A 20,283-nucleotide genomic window follows, 5' to 3' on the forward strand; every position below is an offset into this window, starting at 1 on the left:
CACGTGCAGGCGCAGAGGTGGTGAGGGCCTGGCAGAGCGTCCCGCCTCTCCAGGGCTACCATTATGTGGGAATGAGGCATCAGTGGAGGGGTGGGCCTCACTCTTCCTTGCAGGGACAGTGGCCCGACCCGTACTCAGAGGATCCTCTGCCTGGGTCTGCCACTTGCACTCGCAGGGGCAGGATGGCTGACGACTCAACTCGAGGGACTGGCTCTCAGGCGGGATGCTGGAACTGTGGGAGCAGGACTGGTTTTGAATGATATCCATGGCCAGTGGGCACAAGGAAGGGCTATGATCCAAATCAGCAAGGCGGCAGCAGACCTCAGGGTGTGACCCCAGAGGGCACCACAAGTGTACGCGTAGCTCCATAACCTGCTTGTGCCAGGGAAATAAAATCTCCGTGGTAGACAAGATGGCCAAGAACTCTGGGCCACGAGGACCCACAGAGAAGCCAGCCATCTTAGAAACATGGGTGCAGGGGTGGAGGGCCGCAGTCTCCAGTGTCAGGAGACCCTTATGTAAGATGATCAAATGAGCCAGGGGCTGGAGGATCCCACTCTGAAACCATGTGCTCAATGGGTCTGGAGGGGCAGTGACTGGGGCAACACAGCACCCACTGGTTCATGGCATGGTCAGGCAGCGGCACAGACAAGATTTCCTGAAGACACTGAGGAAAATAAAGGTTGCCGCATACGAAGGAAGGACTGGAAAACAACAGGGCAGGTGAGAGGTGCGTGGAGAGTAAGTTTGTCCAAATGACTTAACACATGAATGCCAACCTCAGCCACCATCACTTTCTGCTTTTCTGGAGACCCACATTCCCCTGTTCCTCCTGGCTTCTCTTGGGGCTCCCGTGGGTACTCAGGAGAGGCTGGGGGCAGGAGATGGGCGCCCTGGAGAGCTATGAAGACAGACGGTGACGGCAGCCACAGATGTTCGAGCACAGCGTGGCAAGCCAGGCACCATGCCAGCTGCATGCAGGACAGCAAGGGACAGAAGCACACGCAGCACCATGCCGTGCACCTGCACCGTCACCTCTGGTCTCAGCCAGCCCCTCGGAAGCGGACACAGCCTGCCCCGTCCTCACAGACTCCATGACCAGCCCCTCGGAGGCGGACACAGCCTGCCCCATCCTCAGAGTCCATGACCAGCCCGTCAGAGGCGGACACAGCCTGCCCCGTCCTCACAGAGTCCATGGCTTCTGTTGCAGCCACACCTACTTCAAGGTCAGGCCCTCCCTTACTTGCCCCTGAGAGAGAAAAGGTCTGTGGTGCCCCAAAGGCACATCATTGTGCCCTCAACATGGCGGCTGACTCACCTTCATGGGACAATGGTCCCTAACCCTTCAATCCTCACCTTTCTCATTCACAAAGTAGAAACATGGGGATACCCAGTCCAGGAGGTGGGGAGCACTTGAGAAAAGGGATTTAAAATTGCACTTAGCACTGTGGGACACCATGCCACGACAGTGACCCACTGACCCTGTATCCAAGACCACCACAGCCTCTGGCCAGAGTCACACGGAAGTGAGGGCTTGTCCCGAGTGTCGGTTGGGCACCCCACCCAGATGTGTGGGCTACGATGTGGGCCAGGTACCACGCCAGAGGACAAGGCCCAGCAGGTGCAGAAAAACTGCTGTGCGGCTCCCATTCAGTCGTCGTTCTAATGAGACGGGCGACTGAAGACGGGAAAGGGACGTGCACGTGCGTGAGTAACACATCAGGCGTGGATTGTGGTGGAGAGGGAGGACGGGACAGGCAGTGTGGGGAAGGGCTCTCTGAGGAGGTGACGCTGAGCAGGGGCCTGACTGGCACGAGCTGGATGCATGCAGATGACATCACCTGGGCGTTTCTGCAGCATCAAATGGTATTTTCTCAAAACGCAAGCTCTTCCGTGCAACTGTGAATCGCTGTATCACAAACATTCACTTTTACGTGACTCTCAAATATCTTCTACTTTACATTAATTTCCACAGTCACAGCTAAAGTTTGGTCGGTTACCAACTATCTTGGCTCTAAAATTCCTGAAGACCCAGCAGGAAGCTCCGGTTGAACCCTCACTCCACATGAGCTTGCTGACCGAGGCACACAGTTCAGCGACATGCGAATGGGGGAGCCTGGGCTCCACTGCCTCTAGGGGCAGAGTCCCCTTCTTCTACTCAGCCCTACAAGAACCCTTCTGAATCATGAAGACAAAGACTCTAAGCCCTGCCCCTGAGCCCTGAACCCCCGGCCTGACCCCACCCACCCCAAGGCAGGTCAGTCCAGGAAGGACAGATGCTACAGGGGACTCTGCAGAGGCCACCTGGGCAGAGCTGAGCCTTCTCAATTGGCACGATGGGGACACAGCAGGTGGGAGATGGCTGTGCAACAGGAACCATGGACTCGCAGGGATCAGGGACAAACTCATGTCCCGCAAAGCCTCCCCAAATCTGAGCCAGTCCCAATAGGGAAAACTGCCCTCGACATTTACCCACTCCAGAAACCCCACCTCCCTCTCCGTGGGCAAGTCTCAGGGAAGCCCCGCCCAAGGCCAGTTCCCAGAATCAAACTGCTGCCAGGAGGGCCCTCAGAAGCCCTGCTGGGCGCCCAGAGCTGAGGGAGGGAGCAGGCCAGAGGTGAGTGGGTGCAGCCGCATCCAGCCACACGCCCAGAGGGCAGTGGGCTAGAGTCCCAGGAACCAGAGGGCAGGAGGGGAGCTGAGCAAGCAAAGCAAGGACTTGCAAGAACCGTTCAGAGTTGTGAAACCAACCGTTTCCTACATGTGATGTTTTCATGGATGGATATTTGCGTATTATTTACACATTGGGGAGGTGTGAGCAGCAGGCGCACAACATACAGGCGGAGACATGGGTTTTCGCATTGTATGTTGGTTGGATGGCGTGAGTCAGCAGGTAGGTTAAGGTAAATCAAGAACAAAAACAGAAAACAAAAGAGAAAATGAGTCATCAACACAAGCAAAAACTCAAACTCTGATTACTTAACTACAAAATTTTAGGATTTTGGTAAACTGCATATTTTTCTTAAAATAGATCAGATCAAAACATATTTTTGAAGTCTGTAGGTTATGCAGACAAGGTGGCATTCATTTGCATTCTTGTTTGTAATGCAAATCCAAAGATGACTCACAGACACTTATTTTTTTTTTATTTCCAGGCAAAGAAATCAATGTCAGTTTCATGCTTGCTTGGAGCCCTCTCTCTGGGTGCCCTTGCTAAAACTCTATTTTGATTTTTAAGTTGGGGATGGTAACTGACAGTCATATTTTTGCCTAAGAAAAAAAAGTGCATTCACAAAGTAAACATATGAAGTGGCTCCAGATGAAAAACAGACACACAGACAAAACAAAGCACCATCAGTCCACACGACGGCTTTCCCTTCATCTTTTCTCCTCCGGGCAGAACAGGAGACGACCTGGGCTCCAGGAGCAAGGGCGGCCAGGGGACACCTGAGCTTTCCAACCGGCAGCTCTCAGGCCGCCACCTGCTGGGTTAGGTGTCCAGGGCTGGCAGGGGCTGCCAAGAAGGGCTTGCTTGAACCAGGGTCTGAAACGACCACAAACAGCCCCAGGCTCGACTGTCTCGCAGCTGAGGGACGGAGTGTGGGTTATTCTGGCTGCCTGCATTGCAGCAGGCATCTGCCTTGTATCAAGGCCTCTGCCCTACGCCAGGGCCTCTTTGGGGCGTGGGGAGGTTTCCCTAGAACCCGGCTGGGCACTGGGGCTCTCTGCACATCTCTGATGTCAGCCCGCAGTCAGCAGTCCTCGCCCCTCTTGGAAAGGAGCTGCACATGCAAAAACCACCCCTCCCCACCAAGCTCTGTCCTTACAGCTGGGAGCTCAATGTTTCCATCACTTTATTTGATGAATAAAGGTTTCTGTTTCCAAAGAGGAGGCCTTAGGAGTCAGCAATGTGGCCCACCTGTGCCTCTCGGAAAGCGCACTGGGACTAACTGCTTCTGGGCGAGACGCACAGGGAGGAGGCAGCCATGGGGAAACGCAACACCAGCGCTAGGGGGACTAAACTTTCCTGATTTTTCTGATTAAATGGCAGGTTTCAGCTTTTTTGCTTGGATTACTCACATCATTAACTTTTTTAAATCATAAAGCATGTCACGTAAAAGACTATGCGTAAATATTCTAAAGAAAAGTAAAACCAGGTATCTATACATCTTCATCACCCAGCTTTACGAACGGAACATCACCATCACTTCTGAAGCCCTTCTTGGGTCTCCCTGCCTCCTCTGCAGATGCAGCCACTACCCTTCCTTCTTGTTCATCACGGCTTGTCTTTTCAGCTTTACCATAAACTCTGAAAACGCATTCTGTTTGCCTGTTCCTGGCCTTTGTTGTGGGATCCGGCCGTTCGCAGGCTTCTGTGACTTGCGCACACCTGTGTTCTGACAGCAAACTGTTTCTGAGAAGCATCCACACTGATGTCACTGGAAAGGGGCGCACGCACAGAAACCCCCCAAAGCTGTGTTTCCAGTGGGGAGCTCAATTTCACATCATTTGTGTATTTTCACTGCTATGCGGCCCTTCACTGCATTCGCAACGCTAACAACTGGTACATTCTATTACCGACGGGCACTCGGATGCCTCTGGTTGGCAGAACACTGGTGCCAGGAACACTGGTGTGAAGATGCCTCTGGTGGTCATCTGCGCAGACGCCCTCTGAGACACACGCCTAGGAGTACAGTTACTGAGTTGTAAGCACCTGTCCAACTTTCAAGGTGCTGCTGAGCCCTCCCAGAGGCTGCGCCAGCTGGCACGCCCACCAGCAGTGCCAGAGTTCTGGTTATTTAGATGTTTTGAAAGAGTCTTACTCCGTCACCCAGGCTGGAGTGCAGTGGCGCAATCTCGGCTCCCTGCGACCTCCACTTCCTGGGTTCAAGAGATTCTTGTGCCTCAGCCTCCCGAGTAGCTAGAATTACAGGGGTGCACCATCACGCCTGGCTAATTTTTGTATATTTAGCGGAAACGGGGCTTCACCATGTTAACCACGCTTGTCTCGAACTTCTGACCTCAGGTGATCTGCCCACCTTGGCCTCCCAAAGTGCTAGGATTATAGGCCTGAGCCACTGCACCTGGCCTTCTCTTCTTTTAAAAAAATTTAATGTCAACATTACACTAGCCTAGTTAGAGAATGTTCACTCTTTTTCTGTTCTCTAGAAAAATCTGTTTAAGAGTGGAATGATCCTTCCTTATATTTTAGGTAGAAACCTAACGTGTAAGACCACTAAAATCTGGTGTCTTCTTTATGGGAAGATTGTTTATTGACTCATCTTCTTTAATGCTTTAATAAAGAACCATTTAGGGTTTTTCTCTATTCTTTTGTCAGATTCGGTCATTTACATTTTTCTAGTAATGTGTTCACTTACCTCGGTTTTCGAATGTACCGGAATAAACTGTTCACAATATTCTCCTTCACCTTATTCACGTTAATCTCTCCTGTACCTGCCGTCATGACCCTTTTCTCTGCCTTACATCATGTATTTCGCCTTCTTATTTTTCTTTGATTAATCTTGCCAGAGGTGTGTCAATTTTTAAGTCTTTAAAGAACCAAGTTTAGACTTTGATTCTCTCTAGTTTTTGGTTTCTACTTTCTTAATTTCTATTCTCAGACTTTTCTTCTACTTTATTGAGCTTATTCTGTTATTCTTTTTCTAACTTTTAAAGTTAGATGCGGCCGGGCACGGTGGCTCAAGCCTGTAATCCCAGCACTTTGGGAGGCCGAGACGGGCGGATCACAAGGTCAGGAGATCGAGACCATCCTGGCTAACACGGTGAAACCCCGTCTCTATTAAGAAATACAAAAAACTAGCCAGGCGAGGTGGCGGGCGTCTGTAGTCCCAGCTACTCGGGAGGCTGAGGCCGGAGAATGGCGTGAACCCGGGAGGCGGAGCTTGCAGTGAGCTGAGATCCGGCCACTGCACTCCAGCCCGGGCGACAGAGTGAGACTCCATCTCAAAAAAATAAATAAATAAATAAATAAATAAATAAAGTTAGATGCTAAACTCATTAATTTTTTACATTGTTTTCTTTTCCTAATATAAACATTAAGGTTGTGAATTTCTAAGTACTGCTTCAGCTATCTCATGAGCTTTAATATATAGTATTTTCATTGTTTTTCTGTTGTTTATATTTTCTAATTTCCATCATTTCATCTTTTACCCATGACTTAGTCAGAAATTTCTTTCCTCAAAAGTGAGAAGGTACCGTTAGTGTTTCAGCCACACAGGCCCTGTGATCACTTTGCTTCTGTCCACACCGCCTCCCAGTGCACTTTCACACCCAGCAGCACCAGTCTCTCCTTCTCCCTCTGTCTCTCTCCTCCTGCCTCCCCGCCTCTCTCTCTCTCTCTCTCTCTCTTTTTAGAGAGAGAGTTTTGCTCCATTGCCCAGACTGGAGTGCAATGGTACAATCATAACTCAGGGCAGCCTCGAACTCCTGGGCTCAAGCGATGCTCCCACCTCAGCCTCCCAAAGTTCTGGGAGTACAGGCTTGAGCCAGCGTGCCCGGCCCACTTGGGTCTCTTGATGTGGGATTCCCACAGGCTGCCAGAACCTGCTTTGCAGGAGGAGCCCAGGCTGCACTCTCCTGCCCCCCACTGGGACGACTCTGATGTGGCATCCACCCCACCCTCAGAGTCCCCCTGAAGGAAGGAGCCCAAATTACATGGAACTGCTTGAAACTGGATCTCTTCCTTATCCAACTGCCGCCCTCCTCACCAACTATTCCTGGAAACATTTCCTAAAAAATCACATTTGGATCACAGGCTCTGATCCAAAGACAGGTGGCACCAGAGGTGGTTCCTTAGAAGGTGACTTGGAAGGATGGAGCCCTTGGGGAGTGGCTCACTGGCCAGATTCTCCTCTGCTGGTGGGTGGTAAGTGAGGTGACAGCAACTCCCGGTGTGCCGTAGCATTAAAACTGCTAAAACCTTCATCTTGGGTAAATCTGTAAAGGGTTGAAAGGGGTGCAATAACGATGCTGCAAGACATCATTAGCATCCACAGGCTGTCAGGAATGGGCACTGCAAGGACGGTAGAGCTGGTGAACCATAGCTAAGTGCCCCCAGTTACTCTGGGGAAAAAAAAAGTTGTAAGTGTAAGTTGTCAATTAGCAACTCCAAGCATAACAAAAATGTGGTCTGTGGTGGATTGTGCTGACCAGCCTGGGACTCGAGGGAGGACCAAGGCTCTGGAGAGGGCTCCACAAGTCTCTCATGCTCCAGCGTCAGCACCCAGAGAGGGAGGGCAGGCCGGACATGCAGAGCAGGAACACCAGTGTGGGCGTACCCCCAACACAGAGTTCTCAGATGCCCCGGGACTGCCTGGGCCTGCAGGAGCGCCCCCTCCCTGCTGGAGGACCTCACTTTGTCTTGCCTGAACACCTGCAGGAGCCTCAGTGAGGTGGATGCTTTCCACAATGGTGCTCACTCTTCCCAAGATCCACCTCACTTCCCACGCTGGCCACTAGACTCACAACTCGAGTTTTCACACAGCCTGACTGGGGAAGCGGTGGTCTTGCTGAGTGAAACCGAGGCTGCTCAGTGAAGGGCTGTGTGATATAATGGGTATGTGCGGGAGGAGTGTGGGAGGACCATGGTGGGAGGGACTGGATGAGGATGGGTGGAAGACAGGCTGGATAAAAAACTATTTTTAATGTAGGGGAGCTTTCTCCCATGACTCAGGATCCAATGCCCTGGCAAGGGCACCTGAAGCAGGTGTTAACAGGCTGCGGGGATGACTCCCAGGAGCTTGGAAAACCTCACGGCCCACATTAAATGAGGTGGGGGGTGCCAGAACGGCCTTGGCAGATGCTGAGCACAGGACCAGAAGGCTCAGAGAGGTGGGCATGCTAGAAAGAACCTGTCATGTACGATCTAAGTGCCCATGAGCCAACCAGCTTCTCAGAGCATTTTGGGAGGAGGGCACTGGCATCACGCACAAGGTGCCTGGTGGTTATCTCCTGCAGGCCAGGGTTGATGGGAGGAGACACTGTCATGGAGCAGGGATTCTTTTGGGCAGAAGAGAAGGCTCCGGAGCTGCAGAGGCTCCATGGCAGCCCACAATCACACGAGGCTGGCTCCCTTCCACAGCTGGCTGCCTGGAACCACTACAATGGGTGGCAAGGCCCCAATGGCAACCAAAAGCCCTGACCTGCAAAGGTCCACAGTGGCAGCTAATCAGCCGTGACACTCCTAGGGCAGGACAGGGGGGCAGCGCCAACAAGGATGCTGCTTGGTGAGATGAACGTCCGTAAATATGGAACTCAAAGGAATCAAAGTAAGTGAGCAGAGGCTGGGATCAGCCGCCACAGTGGACAAACACACTCCCTCCCTGTCTCTCAACCAGTCCGTTTTCAGATCCAAGGTCCATAGCTTAGAGGAGAGACGGGGCCCCCTTGCAGAAGAATCCTGCAACACAAGAGGGAGTCTAGACAGCAGTCATTCATCTGCCCCTCCCCAAGGAGATCTAGCTCGTTTACTTGAGAAACTGCACACCGGAGAAAGAAGAATCCCTGGATGTTTTGAAGGCTGTGGGATACAAGGTCCAAGATAACACTGATGCCAAGGAACTAAAATGAGATTGTGGCTCCATATCAGAGTGTGCGCAGGGGCCAGGACACCAATGAATCCCTGGCCCAGGCCCGTCTCTCAGTGGTCTTGTGTGCCCGGGCAAAGCTGGTGTTCATTTGCCTCGTCCTAACTGGCAGAATGCGCCACACTGGCCCCTTGACATGTGAATTCGACACAACAATAGGAAAGTCCTCAACACCGACACCCCCCAGCCAAAACAGTAAATTATAACACTGCATCCAGTATGGAATGGAGAGGTTAGTGCCACCTTGAATAATTAAAAGATAAAGGGGTGGTTGGTCTACACCTCATTCCCATTTAATTCACCAGTATGGACCGTGCAAGAAAACTGGATCACAATGGATCACAGCGGACTACTCCCCAAATAACCCAAGCACAGTACCCAGTGCTGTGGGAGATTTGATATCTTTAAAGAACAGAACTACTCAGCCTCTGGGACTTGGCACACAGGTGTCAATCTGGTGAGCACACTCTTCAGCAGTCACTGCTAGGCAGGGTCAGAAGCAGTTTGCATGCACCGCAGACATTCACGGTCTGACCCTATGTCACAACACGGTCCAAAGGGACTCTTAATCATTTAGAATTCTTATTTTTATTTTTTAGAGACAGGGACTCACTTTGTGGCCCAGGCTGGAGTGCAGTGATGCGATCATAGCTCACTGCAGCCTTGACTTCCTGGGCTCAGGCGATCCTCCCACTTCAGCCTCCTGAGTAGCTGAGACTACAGGTGTGTGTCACCGTGCCTGGCTAATTTTTTAAATTTTTTGAAGAGACAGGGTCTCGCCATCTTGCTTAGGCTGGTCTCCAACTCCTAGACTCGAGTGATCTTCCTGCCTTGGCCTCCCAAAGCCCTGAGATCACAGGTGTGGGCCACTATACCTGACCAAGACATTCTTCAGAACACCACACTGGTCCACAACATTGATGACGTTGTATTACTTAGATCAGATGCCCTGACGTGATAAATCTTATAAGGATTCATGGACCTTCCATGTCAGTGAAGTTTTTACGGGTCCGGTGGTCTGGGCTATGCCAGGACAAGGACTCCAAGGTAACAGACAAGCTAGTGATTGCACCTCACACTGCTACTGCAGGTAGGCTGCCTTGCGTTCTGGAGATGGTATAAGCCACTCAGGAAATACTGCTGTGACTCAAAACGCTGCCACGTTTGAGAGGTTTCAGTGCATAAGTGGGGTCTCTAACAGACCCATGATGTGACAGCAATGGCCCTGCCACTTTGGCCACAAAACCCAGCAGCCCCCAGGGTCCTTGATGTGTATGTGGTAGGTAAGGACCCGGGGTGAAGTCCTGGGAAAGCCTTCACAGATAAGTCAGTGCAGACACCTAGCATTTGGGAGCAGGCCACGCCATCTACAGAACGGAAGCATAACGAGAGGGCCCAACCTAGCTCCTGGCCCTGGTGGCAGCTGTGTGTCACTAAGAGACATCACTGTGTATGACACCAGAGCATCTCCCCATAGTGGTGTGCTGTAAGACCACCACAGGCCCAGTGAACAAGGGAAGGGTTCTGTGACCAAACCCAAGCATGTCTAGAGGACACAGCACCCAACATGTGGCCCAATCCCCCATGACATGCATCTCCATTGACCAATGACGTCCTCCCCTCACTCCCGCCATCACCATGACACGCACCTCCATTGACCAATGACGTCCTCACCTCACTCCCGCCATCACCATGACATGCACGTCTGTTGACCAATGACGTCCTCACCTCATTCCCGCCATCACTTCATAGGGATTCACTACAACTTAGGGGGAAACGCAGACCTGGCTTGTAGATGTGCTGCTTGGTGTACTGGTGCAGGCCTCACTACAGCCTCACATGGGAACAGCCTGACAGACAGTGGTGGAGCAGAGCCCTGGGCAGGGTACCTGGTCAGCTCTGTGTGTGGTGGAAAACAAGCTGCCTGTGCTGAGGATAACAGGGTCCAAGGCAGGCACAAACAGCTGGTCAGGACCCTGGAGGGAACAAGGTCTAGGGGAGAGGCAGACAGACAGGCCTTGGGAACAGGCATGGGGTACCAGCCTTTGTTTTGCAAACCAATGCTCACCACGGGGCACTAAAAACCAAGCATTGGGATAAGTCGACCAACAGATATCGGCTAGCCTCTGTCCTCACCAGCCCCAGTGCCACACAGCAGACCTCTGGATAGGGTGGCCATCATGGCCAAGAGCCTCTCAGCAGATGATCCAACCATGACCACTGACGATTATCTACCTGGGGTGAGCAGACAGCAACACTGGGCCTCCATTTGGTGCCATGCCTTGTGGCTGTCAACCAGCCACCTAGTGGTAAGCCGACTGTATCAGACCTCCTTCTCCTGGAAAGGGCAGTGATTTGTCTCAACCGGGATCCACCCACATCCCAGGTGTGGGTTTGCCTTTCCTTGTGCAGCACTGTGGCAGCACTAGCATCTCAGGGCTGGTGTCAGAGATTTCCCAACACAGGATTTCATATAACATCAGCTCGGAGCACACGCAGGGGATGCATGTGAGCCAGGTGACCTCAGGGTCCACTGGACCATCTAACGCAACACCACTCAGGAGATGCTGCCCTGACCTTAAAGGCAGAGACAAAATGCCGGCTTGGTGAAACACTTCATGGGGTTGGGCTGCCGTATTTCAAGAGGAACCAATGGCCAATCGATGGCACTGGGTGCCCAATCAGTAAAATGCACGGATCAAGGAAATGGTGAAAGCAGAAGTGGCCCCTCTCACCATCACTCCAGAAACCCAGTAGGAACTTTGTGCTCATCTTCCCCAAATTTAGGTCTGGCAAATCTAGAAGCCCTGGTTCAAAGAGGTGGAGAAGGTTCTACCACCCAACACAAAAAGCCATGGTGGCCACCTGGTCACTTGGGGCTGCTTGTGCCAGAAGGCCAGCAGGCATCACAAAGAGTGTCCATGCTGACCAGATCACCTGACCCTCATTATTGTGAAGGGCAGAGCTGCCACTGCATAGTTCTGGGAATCAGGGCCTTCACTGCACCTTTCTCCATGCTCCTATGAACATGCTCCTAGGAGCAGTCTCCACTGTGACTGGATTACTACAGCAGCCAGGATTGGACAAAGGAATGGCAGCAAGTAGGGACTTGAGATGCACAGGGCTGAGGGTCTGGGTCACCCCACCAGGCCAGCAACCAGTGCAGCAGAAGGCTGGCCACAGGTCAGGGGCTCTAGAAAGGGTGGTGGGGGGAACAGGATGATGAACATCAGCTCTGTTTGGACCAGCACAGCAGAGGCAGCTCTGCTCTGTCTCCCAGACACCATGACCAGCACCATCCTGAAGAACGAGCCCAGGGAACCCAATGTGAAGTGTGGGCAGACAGGAAGGAGCCCTGACACTCTGGCAGGTCCTCCCGATGGTGTCTGACGTCCCTTCAGCCCTAACAGTTTGGGTGCAGAGGCTCCTTCACAGCACTTGTGGCTTGCTCGGGGAGCCGGAAGCATCTGAGAACTGACACCCCAGGTGCAGCCCTCAGCCTAATGCCTTGCGGAGGGTGCAGAGGCAAACACGTTGCAGTTCCCTTTCCAGCAGGGATAGCTCTGAGGTGCGACCCAGGCTGCTGCCAGAAGTCCCTTGGGAGATGACCCACACTGACCCACCAGGACGACTTGGGACGCGGCATTCTGGTCCTTCTCTTCCCACCCATTTCCCCACGCCCTCGGCTGGTTTCTACTGGGAACACCACTTAAGACATAACTTCCACATGAGTGCTCGTTTCTGCATCTGCTTCTCCAAAATTCAACCTAAGACCAAACAAATGAGGTTTCTGCCATTTATCTCCAGTGTAATGTGTTGTACTCAAAAAATGTTGCTTTATGATCAGACGCTGTGGCATTTGTTGAGACAAGCTGACGTCCTAGCGCTGGGCAATTTTAAGGCATAATCCACATAGGTTTGGTAAAAATGAGTATTTCCCCACATATAAAGAGAGAGAGAGAGAGAGAGAGATGGTGGAGGCAATATTTTAAAATATAAATCCTTACTGGTTTCAGTTTATATATTTTTGATACCACCTTGTTAGATACACATTATACAGATACAAATGTAAGACTCACATCTTCTTGGTTAGTTGCTACCATGGAGCTCCAGGTAACTCTCAGGCTCAAAAGATGTTTGAGAACCACGTTCTTACGCAAGAAAGAACATCTGCTGAGGTAACACCCAATCCCTAAACTCCACCCCTGGAGCGAAGCCTCCACATGTCCAGGAGGTCCATCCAGGGGGTCCTGGGGAACCCAGGAAGAGGCCAACACAGGGCCTGGAGATGCACTGAGGGGAGCAGCCTCTAGAAGGAAACCACCTGGGGACGCTGAAGGAGGGACAGAAATGCTACTTACCGCAATCTCTGTTACTAAAATATCAGTAATACTTCCCAACACAGTGACAAAGTCAAAGACATTCCAGGCATCTCTGAAATAGTTCTAGAGAAAAAGAAGAGCAGTTAGTGCCAGCGGCTGATGAGGGCTCTCTCGGCAAAGAGGTATAGGTGGTGGCCCCGATCAGGAAAGGGGTGAGGGTGACAGACACAGAGCACAGGGCAGACGGGCCACCCCAGGGGGCACAGCACAAGGCCAGAGCTAAGCAGATGTCAAAGCCAGGGACACAGACACCTCTGGGCCTGGGCAGAGGCAGGACTAAGGGCCATGTGTCCAAAGAGGAAGAACCCAGCCCTGCCGGCCTCCCAGGACCTAGGCTGGGGGCAGAGCTTATGCAGCCGAGAAGGTCAGAACAGCCCCTTCCCCAGAGTCCCTGTAGTGTCACATACACTCTGGGTACTTGGAAAATTCCCAGCTCCAAATTGTGAGCCCCCAAAGGTCGCCCTACAGACGGGGAGCCAGAATGCAGGCTGTCAAAAGGCACAGGGGGGACCCAAGCACGTACCAGCACCCCAAAGGCGATGATCTTCAGCACGCATTCCATGGAGAACATGGATGTGAACACGATGTTCAGGCACTTCAGCATCAGCTCGTACTCATAGGGCGCATCATAGAACTGCCCGGGGAAGACGTGTTGTTGGCCACGGGTTTGGCAGCCCCAAGACACCCCATCTGGGACCACCATGACCAAGCAAGGGGGGCGGACGGAACTCCATGTCTGCCCAGGCCTGGGACACCCCTTCCTGCTCTCCGCGAGTCCTCCCAGAACCTCCCCACTGTCCCAGCCCACAGACAACAAAGGGGAACAGGATTCCACAGGCATCCCGTGCTGGCCAGGGTGCAAGGCCATGACTCTTTGGCTCATGCCGGGAGGAAGAAGGCTGACTCCACTCAGCCTCAGGGTCAGATCCCAATCCCTAGCAGCGCCAGCTGCCCCCGTGCTGAGCCCCACACACCTTCATCATCAGCACCACGGTGTTGAGGGCTATCATGGCCATGATGAAGTACTCAAAGGGTGGGGAGACCACAAATGTCCACGTCTTATACTGGAACGACTGCCTGTTTTGGGGCATGTACCGTGTCAGGGGTTTGGCGCTGATGGCGAAGTCAATGCAAGCCCTCTGTCAGGGGAGAAAGGAGCACAGAGACTCAAACGCAGAAAACCTACCCTGTGGCGTCTACTGCACCAGCCCCGTCTCACCAGCCTCACGGGGAGCCCCGATGAGAGAGGGCAAACTGAGGCAGCCCAGACCTTCTCCAAGCAGGCCTCAACCCACCAAATCCGGTCCCTCTGCAGGAGAAAGGAGGCCCTGCCCCGGTGTTGGCAGACAGTGGCAGCCAAAGCTGACCCAGCTGTGAGTGACGTGTGTGCAGCAGGAAAGCCTGACGGTGCTGCTCACGCTGTCCACTGCAAGACTCCACAGAGCGTCCACCTACCTCGTTCTTCTCCAGGCTGCATTCAGACATCACCTTGTCCCCCTGCTCTTGGAAGGTGATGATGATCAAGGCCACAAAGATATTGACAAAGAAGAAGGGAAAGACCACAAAGTAGACCACGTAGAAGATGGACAGCTCCATGCGGTAGCCAGGGCTCGGCCCCTGCTCCTCATAGGTGGCATCCACGGAGTGTTTCAGCACCCTGGGCCAAGAGGACAGCATGTGTCAGGGAAACCCCCAAAGCAGACAGCCCTAAGAACGCAAGACCTGCACCACAAGGATGGGTCTGCTTCCACACCGGAGCCCAGGGATGGAGGGAGGAAGGGAGGCCGAGCTCAGGGGCTGCCTGCCCCAGCTACGGAGAGCAGGATGAGCACTCACATGGGCCAGCCTTCTCCCGTGGACACCGTGAACAGCGTCAGCAGAGCCCAGAGCACATTGTCGTAGTGAAAGTCGTATTTCTTCCACTGCCTGGGCTGAGCTTCCACTTCCTCCTTCTCATAATCCAAATACTGACCCCTGGGAATAAGAACATGGGAGGTTAGAGGGCAAAGACAAAAGATCCAAATAAACCCACATATCAACCGACACTGAAGAGAGTGTTGAAACCACCCCGTGCGGAAAGAATGGCCTCTCCAACAGACTGTGCTGGGACAACCGGATGTCCACGTGCAGAAGGATGAATGTGACCCTGCTTCACTCCACAGACAAAAACTAACTCACGACGGATTCAAGACCTAAGTGTAACGAGCTACAACTACAAAATGCTTAGAGGAAAACAGGAGCAAAACTTCATGACCTCAAATCTGGGAATGGATCCTTAGATGTGACACCAAAATCATGGGCTACAAAATAAAAAATACAGAGGTAATTTAGGCTGCATCAAAATCTGACACTTTTGTGCTCAGAGGACATCAAGAAAGTAAAAAGATAAATCCACAGAATGGGAAAAAATACTTATTTCCTAATTCTCTGTCTGATAAGGGAGTTGTATTTAGAATATGTAAGTAACTCTTCTAATAAATTAAAAAATAAAATAAAATAAAAAATGGGTAAAGGATCTGAATAGACACTCCTCTGAAGAAGATACACAAATGGCTATTAGGCACATGAAACGCCACTCAACACCAGTCGTTATCAGGGAAAGGCAAATCAAAACCGCCGCGAGACACCACTTCACGCCAACGATGATGGCTGTAAGTTTAAAAATACCAAAACTAAAAAGATGGAAAACAACAAGTGTTGGCAAGGATATGGGGAATTCAGAACCCTCGTGCATTGCTGGTGGGAATATACAATGCTTTAGCCACTTTGGAAATAGTCTGGCATTTCCTCAAACAGTTAAACACAGAGTTACCCAATCACCCATTAATTCCACTTCTAGGTACATACCCGTGAGAAGCGAAAACAGATCCACACAAAAATGTGGACACAAATGTGTACGACAGCATCATTTATAACAGCCACAAGGTAGAAACAACTCAATGTTCATCAGCAGATGAAAGAATAAGGAAAATGTGGCAGAGAGCAGATATTCAGCCGTAACAGGGAACGAGGCTCTGACACAGGCCACTGCATGGACAAACCTGAAAACATCACGTAAAAGAAGCCACTCACAAAAGACCACACATTGTATCATTCAGTTTACAAAAAATGTCCAGAACAGAGAGGGTTACAGAGATAAAAAACAGATTCCTAGTTGGCTAGGGGTGGGGACAGGGACGTAGGGGATGATAGTTAAATGGTGCGGGTTTATTTTTCTTTTTTTTTTGAGGTGCTGAAAACGTGTTCTAAAATTGACTGTGGCGATGGTTGCGTGTACCTGTGAATATACTAAAAACCTCTTAATTGCACACTTTCAGTAGATTGTTATAAACAAACAGTATAATGTGTTAGTTATATCTCAATAAAGCTGTTCTTTTGTTTTTCATTTTCGGTTTGTTTTTTTTTTTTTTTTTGAGACAGAGACTCGCGCTGTCACCCGGGCTGCAGTGCAGTAGCACAATCTTGGCTCACTGCAACCTCCGCCTTCCAGGTTCAAGCGATTCTCCTGCCTCAGGCTCCTGAGTAGCTGGGATTACAGGTGCCCGCCACCACACCCGGCTGATTTTTTGTATTTTTAGTAGAGACAGGGTTTCACTATGTTGGCCAGGCTGGTCTCCAACGCCTGACCTCATGATCCACCCACCTCAGCCTCCCAAAGTGCTGGGATTACAGGCGTAAGCCACTGTGCCCGGCCTAAAGCTGTTTTGTTTTTGTTTTTGTTTTTTTAAAAACCCCATTACACTGGGTAAGATTGACCTTTTCAAATAAACAACGCTGGGTGAATTAGATATCTATCATCAGAAAACGTATCTTAACCCATACCTCATGCAACACATAAAAATCAACTTCCAAGTAAATTGCAGATCTTAATATGAAAGGCAAAAATAACACTTTTCAGAAGAAAACGCAAGAAAACATGCCTGGCCTTGGTACAGATTTCTTAAACAGGATATGAAGAGTACTTAGCATAAAAGAATAAAAAGGATTAGTTGGACTATATTAAAATCAAGAACTACGGTTGGGTACAGTGGCTCATGCCTGTAATCCCAGCACTCTGGGAGGCCGAGGCAGGAGGACTGCTTGAGCCCAGGAGTTCGAGACCAGCTTGGCAACATAGCAAGACCTCGTCTCAACAAAAAATTTTAAAAATTAGCCAAGCATGGTGGCACGTGCCTGTAGTCATCCGAGCTACTCAGGAGGTTGAGGAGGGAGGATTACTTGGGCCTGAGAGTTCGAGGCTGCACTGAGCTGCAATAGCAGCAATGCACTCCAGTCTGGGCGAAAGAGTGAGATCGTGTCCCCAAAAAAAAAAGAAAGAAAGAAAGAAGAACTTTGTTTTTTAAAAGACACCATTAAAAGAGTAGAAAGCACCATTCAGAGGAGGAGAAGACGTCCGCAATCCGTACATGTGACAAAGAGTTCCTGTCCAGAACATTACATGATTCCTGGTAACCAACAGGAAAGAAGCAGACAGCAGACACAGGACCACAGGCAGACACTTCCAGAAAAGAACACCTAAGCAGCCAATCCCCCTAGGAAAGGGGGCTCAATCTCACAAGTATAAAATTAAACCATGGTGAATGACCACCACACCCAGAAAGGCAAGACAGAAAACACCAAGATTTAGCTAGGATGTGGGGCTGGAGACAGCGTAATTTCACACAAGGGCCTGGCAGCATCTGCTAAGGCTGAGCACACACACACCCAGGACCCGGCAATTCCACTCCTAGACAGATACATCTCCCTGAACTGCTACTGCTCCCTGGCGGACATGTGCACGTGCAGCCGCGCTCCCAGCCGCGAACAGCCAAGTGCCCACCAGTCACCAGTACAGGAGGAAGCTGCATGATATTCACACAGAGGCAGCTGGGACGCTGCTGCGTGGGCAGGAAGACACTGTGGGTATTGCCTGGCCCAGGGTCCACACAGGCAGCTACCCAGCTTTCCCCCAGCTCCTCCCCAAGGCCCCTCTCCTGTCTGCTTTGGAGGCAGGGCTGGGCACAGGAAGCTCTGAGGCCTCACGCGGACAGTGACAGTGGATCCCGTCATCGGGCAGTCCCTCTGCCTCACAGCCCAGCCAAGATCTCTAGGGCTCAGAGAAGCCCTGCTCAGTGGGCACCTTGAGCTCCCTGGATGTCTGTGTCCCTCAGAACATACCTGGTTCCTGACCCTGCTGAGGCGGAAGTGCTGGGGGCCCCTGGTGTGGTGCTGGGGAGGGGATGCATTCCCGTCTTCTGTGGTGACACTAGCACTTCTCAAGCAAGCCCCTCCCTGGCCCTCAGGCAGGGTCCATGATGCTCGCAGTGGAGTCTCCCGCCGTGTGACCAGCTCCACCTGATCCCAAGGGAACTCCCAGTGTTGTCTGCATCATGGGGCTGTGTGTCTCACCTTGCACCCTGCCTCAGTTTACCTGCAGTCTCTCTCCAGCTCCTTGGATTCATCTGTGCAGTAGAAAAACTTCCCTTTGAAGAGCTGCACGGCAATGACAGCAAAGATGAACATGAAGAGCATGTAGACAATCAAGATGTTGAGGACATTCTTCAGGGAGTTCACCACACAGTCAAACACAGCCTGCAGGAGGAGGGGCGGAGCCATGATGAGGGGGTAGAATCATGGTGGGAGGGTGGGGCCATGAGGAAAGGGGTGGGGTCATGGTGGGAGGGTGGGGCCATGAGGGGAAGGGTAGGGCCATGGGGAGGGGGGGAGCCATGAGGAGAGGGGTGGAGCCATGAGGGCAGCCACAGAGCCATGATGAGGAGGTGGAGCCAAGGTGGGAGGGCATGGCCATAAGGGAATGGGTGGGGCCACGAGGAAAGGGGTGGAGTCATGGTGGGAGGGTGGAGCCATGAGGGGAAGGGTGGGGCCATGATGAGATGGGTGGAGTCATGGTGGGGGGTGGGGCCCTGAGGAGAGGAGTGGAGCCATGACAAGAGGTGGAGCCACAGGGAGGGGCTAGAAGCAGGAAAGGATGTGAAGGGACCCAGAAGAGAGGACCTACAGTTTGGAAACCTGAGGACCACTGAGGTCCAGGTGGCCCCCAGGCATTCCAGTGCCCTGCAAGGCCCTCAGGCCCCTGACCGCAAAGAGGCTCCACCACCGTCTTCCTTGACACAGAAGACTGGTGCTGTGTCTCTTGTGAGGGGAGGCATCTTGGCCCGGATGGAGGGGCAGGAGGTGCTAGAGGCAGTGGCTGGATGCCTAGGAGGCCTGACCTCACAGGTCAGAGTTCAGCCACGGAAACAGGAATGACCAGGAGCCCAGGCCAAGCTGCACCAGGAGGGGCTGGGCCTGTGCAGAGAGAGTGCAGCCAGGCTCTGCCCTGCACTTGCACCTTGCCCCTCAGAAAAGCAATTTGGGCAAACTGAGGATAAAGCAGTAGGCTCCAGGACAGGGACACACGTGCTCTGCGGCCCGAGGCCAGCCTGTCATCAGCCATCACCACCGGAGGCCTTCTCTCGGGTCTTTCCCAACCTGGAAGCTCAGCCTTCCCTGTGCACACGATGCTGCCCTCAGAGCTGGGAAGACACCTCCCAGGCTGCCCTGATCTGGCTGTGATGGGAAGGTGGGGCCACAACTGTCTCCCGCAAAGCAGCCTGGCACACTGTGGATGACCACTGCACAGCGCCACTCGGTGCCACTCCTCCCTGGACCCAGTGGGCCTCCGACGCCTTCCCCAGCTGCCTGCCAGCCCACTCCTTCACATACAGGTTCTAAGCAAACCTCCTTCTCTAAGTCCCACATTGCCTCAGGTCTCAATGGCTTGATTTCCAGTAAAAGAATCTGCTGCATAAAGGTTTGGGAGAGGAAGTGAGCTGAAACTTTCTTCTCTAAGTCGCACATTGCCTCAGGTCTCTATAGCTTGATTTCCAGTAAAAGAATCGTTTGGGGGATGAAGTAAGGTGAAGCACATGAAGCAATTCGCACAGGGCCGAGCACAAGCTCACAACGACTAGGTTTCCGCGTGGCCCTACGAGTTTGGGTTTACACTCTGTCTTTATCCAGAAGCTCCGCCCGTGCCCATCCCCCTCTCAGCAGCCAATGTCCCAAGCCCCTGACCTCCAGCATCTCCCTCCACCACCCTGCGCCTGTCCCGCAGCCTTTCCCATACTGCACTGCAGCTGCTGAAGAAAAACTTTGTGCTGCCTGGTCCTGCTGGGCTAAGGAGGATCCTCACAGGAGGCTGCTGGGAACAAGGGCTACTTGGGGTAATGGGGGCTTACAGCTGAGTGAGCCCAACCCCCTCACGCAGGGGTGTGATGTGAGCACACACACTCATGCACACACATGCACATGCA

At 52.2% G+C, this 20,283-nt stretch overlaps 1 protein-coding gene across 1 annotated transcript in view; it reads right to left on the minus strand.

Moving 5' to 3' along the window:
* CACNA1B (calcium voltage-gated channel subunit alpha1 B) overlaps positions 1-20,283 on the minus strand; it is a 250,674-nt gene that overhangs the window by 50,307 nt on the left and 180,084 nt on the right. Inside the window, 7 exon segments of the mRNA XM_025359441.1 lie at positions 2,752-2,757; positions 12,968-13,051; positions 13,512-13,622; positions 13,963-14,127; positions 14,444-14,645; positions 14,825-14,962; positions 18,399-18,559. Of these exon segments, the coding sequence (XP_025215226.1) occupies positions 2,752-2,757; positions 12,968-13,051; positions 13,512-13,622; positions 13,963-14,127; positions 14,444-14,645; positions 14,825-14,962; positions 18,399-18,559 (867 nt within the window).

The sequence above is a fragment of the Theropithecus gelada genome, chromosome 15 (assembly GCF_003255815.1).
Source record: "Theropithecus gelada isolate Dixy chromosome 15, Tgel_1.0, whole genome shotgun sequence".
Taxonomy (NCBI): domain Eukaryota; kingdom Metazoa; phylum Chordata; class Mammalia; order Primates; family Cercopithecidae; genus Theropithecus; species Theropithecus gelada.